Below are 10,063 nucleotides of genomic sequence, written 5' to 3' on the forward strand. Positions count from 1 at the left end.
CCCCTACTGAGTATTCCCTACCCCACTTTCACTGCGGCACCAAGAATAGTTTTTGCTCTATAAATCAATGTGTATACCATATACAGTGATTCACATTGGGGGCGTTTATTTAACCTTGGAACATGTTTTAAAACACAAATGTAATGCAAATGTAACTTAAATATGAACATGAATAATATGAATAATTGTTCATGTTTAGACAAGTATTTTTTATATCATTAATAAATACAGGTTATTGACACCTTTCTACTATTACATGGGGACCTTTATTTTGAAATGTTCCGAAATTCCGTAACCCGGAAGTACTTTTTGTGCTGCTGACGAGACTCTGATCTCTTTCTAGCGTTGAACATGGCGCCCGAGGTAGACTAGCTGGAAACGTTAGCCAGCATCAACATGAGCAAATAAATGGTTACCAGTTTGACCTTTTATCGTTTCGAATTAACTGGTTGATTAGGTAGTATGCAGGAAAGTGACGCGTGTAATTAACTTTCTCAACCTACAGATTAGGTGAAATAATGGAAACTCGAGGAATAGAACAGATGTTTGACTTCCAGCGGTAAGAACAAGAAGTGTTGTTGTCAAGACAAGCTAGCTAGCAGCTAAATTAGTTTATCAGTCCACCGATACCCATGGCAGAGATTTCCAATAGTCTTGCTCATAATCGGCTCTGGCTATTAGCTAGCTAAGTCACCGTCTTCTTGGCGTTCATTTAGCTTGTTAGTTACTGTAAGCAAATTAGCCTACAAGATATCAATACTATTATCCATTAACGGCTAGCTAGCAAGTAGCTTGGTCGGTTGCAGTTACATTAGTTTCATAGTTAGAGGCATATCATCTGTCCCCTTGGACTAAGAATATTCTTCCTGTCAAGGATAACACTGAGCTGTCTCTGTGTTTGTCTCAAACAGGTTGCCAAACGATGGACTGGTCCTTTTGCTGGTATTGCTTTACTCTCCAGTTGGTCTGTGTTTGATGTTACTACGACTCTTCGTAGGTGCACATGTGTTTTTGGTGAGCTGTGCACTCCCAGACAGTCTTGCTAGAAGGTAAGGGTAGTTTTGCAACTGGTTATCTTACTAAATGTTAGGTTGACTCAGCATAATGACATCATCATACAGTGGGGTGACTTCCTGCTTAAAATAAAAACAAATCTGTCATACTGCCACAATGGTGAAGGGGCATAAAGATGTCGTAATTCAGATATGTGATTGTTAAACCGCTATCCATAGTGCTTAAACTCTAGGCGGCATTCTGACTTCTCCCTACAGTTCTGAGCGATTAGCTTCGCTCATGTGAACTACAATCCCGACGCTGTGTTTAGACACGTCAATAATCAAGGCTTTCAAAACATATGGCCTTTGTCTTTCATCAGAAGAGAAAGAATCCTTCAAATAAAAAAGATACACTTACTGTAGCAGTTTTACACAGATCCATTCAGCTATGGGTGCCTCCATCTGACATAACTACACTTCCTATACACTTCCAGAGTTACCCTTACACACAGGTGTTTGGAGCACACTAGATAGCTAATTAGCACAGGCGGTCGCCTCTTGTCTTCTGTCTGTTTTTTAAAATAAGCGATGTAGCATGGAGATATGGCCGTGTGGGAACATTAACCGAATAAAAGGTGTGTAGTAATTTAACCTTTTGTTTTTAGAAAAGTATTTCTCGCTGATATGAAAGATATGTTCCTTATCTTTCAAAAACACCGTCAGCGATGCGTTTTAATGTTTAAAGCAAGCGTCAGGTCTCTTAAAAAAACTCCCCCGGTCAGGAGATACTAACATCAATAGGTGCTAAAGCAGTTAGCGTCTATGAATGGGGTACACTGTCCACTGAGGATTTAAACGATGGCTTTTTAAATGTTTTTTAAACATGGTTCAATGCACCAATAAATCAGCACAATATACTTTTTCAAATTGCCGGCAACCTGGAGCTAGAATTGGGTTCATGTATACTTTGCTAATGATGACACAAAAAAGAATACAGGAAATAAATGTACAATACAACAAACTTAGAAAGCGAGGCATTTATGGTAAGTACATGGGGTCTAAAAAATCATGAGCTGGTGCACACCAGAATAATAGTTTGTGTGGATGTGCTTACTAACGGCGAATAAACTATCAAAATAAAGTCGCACACTTTTGAATACCCATTAAATTGCTGGGAGATTATACATGGAGTGTGCGACTTTCTTTATTTTGATAGTTTAAAGTACATGGGGGTCACCATCTTTATGCACCTCTGCTATTGGCTTCTCCCAATATGGGTATGCCTCAACCAAAGAAGGGTGCACATTTGAAAGAACCAATTGTGGGAAGTCTTGGCAATTTTCCTGTTTGTCTACTATCTTTCCATTTTAAAACATATTATCCTGTTTTGTGTTCACTGGATCAAACTCAAAGAATTCTTCCTGTTCCAGATTCATTGTGAGAATAATGTTCTCAGTCCTTGGTATGCACGTCAGACAGAACAGCCCACGTTCAAGAGACAAAAGCACAAAACTGTACATCTGCAATCACGTGACCCAGTTTGACCACAACATTGTCAATCTTCTGACTTCCTGCAATACGGTGAGTGTTTTGTTGAAGTGAATCTATTCATCGTGTTGCACTTTGAGCTCCTTGAGTTGTTCTCAATGATTTTATATATACAATAGATGACTGATAGGGGGCACTGTGTTGAAGCCACCGGGCCTCCATCTTGGCACTCCCCCACCATTGTAAAAAATATTCTGGAAGCTATAGAAATGCATTTAATGTCTGCATTAGTTTTTGCCACATTTGTTATATTACAGACACCTTCATGCATACTTTTACATTATATGATATGAGCTAAACATAAAGAAATATATAAAAACATTATTTTTTAGATATGATATGTAATTTTGTCCTTGAAACATTTTTAATTGAAATACTGTAGAATTCCTTTCATTCCTATAGAGGACTGCTCCTACTGGGGAGTGCCAGTATTTCAGACCGGTGGCGACAAAGCCGCTCAATGGCCAATACATGGCATCAGCAATCCAGGGTTTGTAAACATCATTGGTTGGTCTTGCCCAGCTGAACAAAGAGAGATTTTTCTAAAAATGCAGCGGTATTGACTCAAACATACGCCATCAGCCAGTGTTTGTTATTCATTTTTACCATGACTTGTGACCTGTTCCTCTGCTCAGCCTATGCTGTAGGACTCTGCAGGCTTGGTGTGTTGGGCCAGAGGCTTCATGGAGCTCAACCTTACGCCATCAGCCAGTGTTTGTTATTTATTTTTACCATGACTTGTGACCTGTTCCTCTGCTCAGCCTATGCTGGAGGACTCTGCAGGCTTCGTGTGTTGGGCCAGAGGCTTCATGGAGCTGGGTGCCATATCTGGCCAGGATGAGATGGAGGAGTCCCTCAGGAGATACTGCTCCTCTCCAGAAACTCTGCCCCTGCTCCTCTTCCCCGAGGAGGACACCACCAACGGGCGCGCTGGCCTGCTGAAGTTCAGGTGATCCACAACACACTGCATTATCCCTGTCATCAAGCTGATTGAGTTCTCACTGTCTCTCGCTTTGGGTTTGAAGTGTTCTTTCATCAAACCAAAAGTGTCCCTGCCCCACAGCACTGGTTTAAGCATAATGTGCAGATCAGTACTATCCATGGGATTTATCTTGTGTATAAGACAACAAATGTTTTTGTAATCGATTATATCTGCAGTCTTTGTATATACAAATACGTTTTTCTATTTTTCCCTAATCACCAGTAGAACACAGAACTATTGCTGTTATTAATTTAAATGGAAATAGTGATTTATTAATGGGTCTTTAGAGGAGAATCTGTCCTGAGCAGAATGCCAACACTGCTGTAAGCTGCCTCTGTACTGCCCCTGTATTACTGATTCTAAGAGCTACTGAGCTAACCTGTGTTTTATCTCCCTCAGCTCCTGGCCTTTCTCCATGACTGATTCCATTCAGCCTGTGGCCTTACAAGTGAAGAGGCCATTTGTAGCTCTGGTAATACCATCAAAACTAAACTGCCTCTGTCATATTAGTTTAAAAGCAGTACTCGTAGCATATTTAACCATCTACATTTGGTGAGTGTTTGTGTAAAAAGTTGGTCTTTCAAATGTTGAAGGTTTCCTCCAACAGTCCATAGACAACCAGTACTTTCTTGTAAAATTGGTTTTCACGCCAGTGATAGACCTAAAGATTTTGTGTTGATTCTTCACTCTGCCTTTACATAATTCTGTTAGACACATGCAGAGGATTTCCTGAAATGAAAGTACTAATGCAGTTTGTTCCTCTTTCTCAAGAGCACGCCAGAGTCCTTTTGGCTGACAGAACTGTTGTGGACCTTTTTCGTCCCATGTACAGTGTACCATGTAAGGTACTAAATAATTACTGTCTCTCACTACTTGTCTTTGTCGGGGCTCTGGTTGGACCTTGTAAAGGTATCACTTTGATAATTGACACATTTTATGCATGCCCTTAAAGTCCAGTCCATTACTCACTGGAAGATTCTGCTAGAATTAACAATGGTTTTTGTGATGGTCTTGCTGTTTCAGAGTTAACATTTTGTCAAGATCAGCAATATATTGTGTTGTAATAACTTTTCATTCAGCTTGATTAGAGGCGGGGAAAGTTTAATATCACTTTTATACTAAATGTTTTTCTGCAAAATTTACCACACTGCCCACTATTTTTCGCTTTTTCCTCATACCTGAAAGGTATTGCTGGTATCAAAGCCGAAACTTTTTTATTTCCGCCTAACGGCCTAGTAATGATTTCGGTAAACTTCTGCCTACGGCTTAGTATGAAACGTAGTCGTAAACCTGAGGGGGCATTGGCATGCACTACGTTCTTTAACTCTTCATGAATGTTAGGCAGCGCCAGTTAACCATCCTCCTGCTAGTTCGAAACTTTGCATAGCCCACCACTAAGCATGCACTGTTTTCTTAACCACAGCTGGATGGATCCCTAAAGAATTACTGTGGGAATAAATATCACTGATTGACGAAAATATTAGAATAAAGTAGGCTAATGCAATTGACGGCATGTATCAAATTTTATGTTATGTAGTTTTAACAAGTGGATTATTTTGCTGTTCAGTCACTTAGTAGCCTAGGCCTACTCCCGACCAAAAGCCAGTGACTTCACTGCCTTGTCCCAATCAATGTGATTTTGTTTCACTGAATCTCTGTCTGTATAGGTTCATTGGTTTCTGGCTGGTTTTCTGAGGTGGTATAGCTCGTCTATTTCATTTGCTCTTCTATCACTGATCAGAAACATGTTGCATGCAGTAATTTAGCCTAAATGAAGTGTAGGCCTATTATTTTGCTAGATCGCGGATAGACCACTCCAAAAGCCTGCGGAGGTTGTGAAATATGAAGACGAGACTCACATGCTGTTGAAAATAGGATTGCTATTATTTGTTTATGGGTATCATGATGAAGGTACTCTCAATGTAAGACCTTACGCCTGCTTGCTAACAAAGTTGAGTGAGGATAGGAAAGAGATGAAGCATGGATAAAATAATATACGTTATTTTATGACAGCGATTCTACACATTCCCTTGACACAAGTTGAGTGAGAAAAATATTATTTGTATTTTATTCTGTTATATTCCTTATATATTCTCACTACAAATATACACTGAGCGTACAAAACATTAAGAACACCTCAATTTGTCGGGGCATGGATTCTACAAGGTGTTGAAAGTGTTCCACAGGGATGCTGGCCCATGTTGACTCCAATGCTTCCTACAGTTGGCTGTATGTCCTTTGGGTGGTGGACCATTCTTGATGCACACTGGAAACTGTTGAGTGTGAAAAACCCAGCAGTGTTCCAGTTCTTGACACAAACCAGCCTGGCACCACATACCCCATTTCAAAGTCACTTAAATCTTTTGTCATGCCCAGTCACCCTCAATGGCGTAGACACAATCCATGTCTCAAGGTGAAAATAAATCCTTCTTTAAACTGTCTCCTCTTCATCTACACTGATTTTTAAGTGGATTTAACAAGTGACATCAATAAGGGATCATAGCTTTCACCTAGATAGTCGATGTCATGGAAAGAGCAGGTGTTCATAATGTTTTGTACACTCAGTGTGATTGTGGTAGGTGTGTTGTCTGTTTATTGAACAAAATAATGAACTATTGATTTCATTCATTTGGACATAACATACTTTTGTGTATGTGGTGTAACAGTTTTGACTTGAGGTTATTTATAGGGGTGCCAGGTAGGTTGTGCCTACCAGAGAAAGCATTGGTTTCTCCTTTTGGTTTGGGAGGGAATGAGTCCCATCTGGTCCGTCAAGTCACACCAATACAAAGGACTTATGTAAAAGTCAGGATGGAAATATACTTTTCATAAACCCCTTAAAACATTAGAAAGAACTTCAAACAAGTGTATTCTTTTGCGTGGTTGTATTAACAACATAAATGATCACACACACACAACAATAACAAATAAGGCGCTTATGTTCATTTAGAAATGTCCTGTACCTCGGGCATAAAAAGAGTCCAGCCCGGTAAATAAGTTCAGTGACCTTAGTCACGTAACGTTTGTCCTTAGCGTAAACCCAGTATATTCATACACTCAAAATAACACTTATTTTGCAACACAACTATAAAGCGTATCAAAGACATACGTCCTCACAACTACATAAATCACAGTATACATCACCCCAAAACAAATGAAATACCGTGTACAAAAAGTTGTAGTCAGTCAAACAATCCAATCTGCCAACATATCTCCAGCGGAGAAAAGGCCACTTTGAACAACGGAGAGGTGTAGTCCACAGACGCACAGAATGGATCCAATCCTGGGTAAACACACTTTAAGGCAACAAAACAAACGGAATAGCGAAGCTTCATGAACTGAGGGTAGTACACATCCTCATTCATGTCTCAATCACAACTTCACCTTTGCGCAGCTGATGCTGGCTATTTAATGGGGAATTAAAGGGGAAGCGCCCTATTAGAAGGAGAAGCACTGAGACGGTTCAGAAATATTCAGGGCCGTCACAGTGGACACCCCTTCAAATTAGTGGATTCGGCTATTTATAAAATCAAGCACACAGCCATGCAATCTCCATAGACATACATTGACAGTAGAATGGCCTTACCAAAGAGCTCAGTGACTTTCAACATGGCACCGTCATAGGATGCCACCTTTTCAACTATAAGTGCTGTTATTGTAAAGTGGAAACGTCTAGGAGCAACATCGGCTCAGCCGCGAAGTGGTAGGCCACAAGTTCACAGAACGGGACTGCTGAGTGTTGAAGCACGTAGCACGTACAAAAATAAAATAACATTCACTACCGCGTTCCAAACTGCCTCTGGACGTAACGTCAGCATAAGAACTGTTCGTCGGGAGCTTCATGAAATGGGTTTCCATGGTTCGGGCAAGGCCCCTTAGTTCCAGTGAAGGAAAATCTTAGTGCTACAGCATACAATGACATTTTAGACGATTCTGCGCATCCAACTTTGTGGCAACAGGAAAGGGCCTTCCCCAAACTGTTTCAGCATGACAATGCCCCCATTCACAAAGCGAGGGCCAGCATGACAATGCCCCTGTTCACAAAGTGAGGTCCATACAGAAATGGCTTGTAGGGATCTGTGTGGAAGAACTTGACTGGCCTCCACAGAGCCCTGACTTCAACCCTATCAAACACCTTTGGGATGAATTGGAACGCCGACTGCGAGCCAGGCCTAATCGCCCAACATCAGTGCCCAAACCTCACTAATGCTCTTGTGGCTGAATTAAAGCAAGTCCCCGCAGCAATGTTCCAACATCTAGTGGAAAGCCTTCCCAGAAGAGTGGAGGTTATTATAGCAGCAAAGGGGGGACCAACTTCATATTATTGCCCGTGATTTTGGAACGATATGTTCGACGTCCACATACTTTTGTTCATGTAGTGTAATTAAACTCAGTATGCCATTATTTTGAAAATACATTTTGTCTTATCCATCTTATGACCTGCCTAAACTATGTTTTTTTTGATGGTGTATATTCATACAACTACAACCACTCGTCATTGGCATGAGCACGGGAGGTATAAAAGGCGTATGCAGGAAAGAATGTCGTAAAAATTGGCCTGTTTAAGGGGGTTATATAAACATTGCCCACTTTTTTTTACATACCGTAAAACCGTTGTGAAAGCAGAATAAGTTCACTATTAATGCTCACAAAGCTTGTAGAGACCCTGTTTTGTTTACTTTCACAGATGGCTCCCCCCTGTATCAAGACAAGATGAAGAGTCCCTTCAAGAGTTTGCCAACAAAGTCCAAGAGGTATAAAACCTTTTGTCATTCTAATTTTTACACCCTTATTCTGCACTGCCTTCTATTCCCTACCGCCCACATTTATATCAAACAAACAAAGCAAGTATGTATCTTATCAAAGGGTTTGTTGTATATTGTAAGTTATTATCACATTGGGAGCTGAAAATTCACAATGATATGGAACACTAAAGAGAATAATTATTATATTGTCCTCTGATTTGTCTTTGTCGTCCATTTTCAGCTTCTAGCCACTGAGCTCAGCGTGATCTCTACACAGGTTACCAAAGCAGACAAAGCAGAGCACATCAAGAGGAAAAGGCACATTGAACCGCGCACCACAACCTCAAGTAAGTAAGGGAGAGCCCTGGAGAAAACTTCCCTGACAAGGCCCTTCCTACAGCATGGCCTTGGTGCAAGTTATGCTCACTTGGAGGGTGGTTGGCACCATTGGTGATGGTGTGTATTTGCTGCTGTCTGTCCAGATCTGGGTGCCAGACCACGTCCAGTTCCCCTGGGCTTCATGATCCGCAGCTCTGGGGTGGAGGAGATCAGGATCAGCAGGATGGCTCAGCAGGTGAAGGAGGTTCTGCCTGACATCCCCCTTGGCATCATCACCAGAGACCTGGGTATGCCACCTTTTTATTTCCAGTGCAGTGACTGGGAATTTGGAATGGTGATGAGCAGTGCACTGACTCGAGTCCTGTATTTGCATGTGAATTTTATTCAAATGGAGTTTGTATTAGGATCAAAGGGAGAAAAAGGCACAGTAGCTTGCAGCTTTCCCTAAATCTTTCCCTTTACCCTTTATACAGTGCAAACCAACTGTGTGGACACCACTATCACTAACCTGCTGGAGAGCACTGAGGTGTTCCCAGTGGAGGCCACAGGCGGCGCCACGTCTGCACCAGGCCCAGCCTGGCGGTCCCTCTCTTCTTCAGCTGCACCTGCTCCCACCATTAAGGTTTGCCAATCATCTAAATGATGTCTTACGTCCACTGGTAGTCTATATTACCTTGCTCGCAAAGTAATTGATGTACTATCTTGCTACGCTATTCTATTTATCAGGAGTTTGTTATATAGTCTGATTTTGATCATTTTGACCCATAGCCTGCTGCCAAATCTTTTGGGAAATCACCGGTAGACAGACACATGTCCCTACAAGAGAGGAAAGAGGCCTTGTATGAGTTTGCAAGAAGGTGAGATCAAAGCTGCAATTCAATCTCGGATTGATTTATAATTTCACCTACATTTTACACTCAGTCATTGTTGTCCACTTTTCAACTCTGTTAGTTGTTTCCGCCCTCCTTTCTCTAGACGCTACATCGAAAAGCATGAACTGGAACAGGACGAAACCTCTGAACAAGATCTGATTGCTGGGAAACGTGTTAGGAATGACAGTTGTTAAAATCAAAAAATTGTACAGACAATAAGTGTACTGGAGTGTATGCAGAGCAGAGGAGTTTTTGTTGACCCACACGTACAGGAAGAAGACTTGAAGATTTCAATGGATTTATTTGTATTTTTTTTATTATTTTTTGCATGGAAATCATGCATGTCTTTTTAATTGTTTGTCCTGGTAAAAATATTATTTTGATAACAATTTCTATTAAGACCCAGTGACGTGAAACATCTCATTATTTTTTATAATGGCAGAGGTGGTGGTAAAAACTAAATCTATCTTGCTCTGCTTTCAGAGAATACTCCTCAGGTCTTAGGTTCATTATGATTTGTCAGTAAGTGTTTCTGCAGTATACATTTTTAAATTCAATAAAATCAGTCATTTATAAATGCAA

General features: G+C 40.8%; 1 protein-coding gene across 1 annotated transcript; it reads left to right on the plus strand.

Moving 5' to 3' along the window:
• Nucleotides 1-334: 334 nt before the first annotated feature.
• LOC120048157 (lipid droplet-regulating VLDL assembly factor AUP1-like) lies at nucleotides 335-10,063 on the plus strand. The gene is made up of 12 exons (XM_038993902.1): nucleotides 335-559; nucleotides 912-1,049; nucleotides 2,426-2,576; nucleotides 3,305-3,492; nucleotides 3,925-3,997; nucleotides 4,297-4,370; nucleotides 8,213-8,279; nucleotides 8,512-8,617; nucleotides 8,753-8,896; nucleotides 9,083-9,231; nucleotides 9,378-9,466; nucleotides 9,585-10,063. Exons 1-12 carry the CDS (start codon nucleotides 519-521, stop codon nucleotides 9,673-9,675), a joined length of 1,311 nt encoding a protein of 436 aa, XP_038849830.1. The 5' UTR covers nucleotides 335-518; the 3' UTR covers nucleotides 9,676-10,063.

Source organism: Salvelinus namaycush, chromosome 5, assembly GCF_016432855.1.
Source record: "Salvelinus namaycush isolate Seneca chromosome 5, SaNama_1.0, whole genome shotgun sequence".
Lineage (NCBI taxonomy): Eukaryota > Metazoa > Chordata > Actinopteri > Salmoniformes > Salmonidae > Salvelinus > Salvelinus namaycush.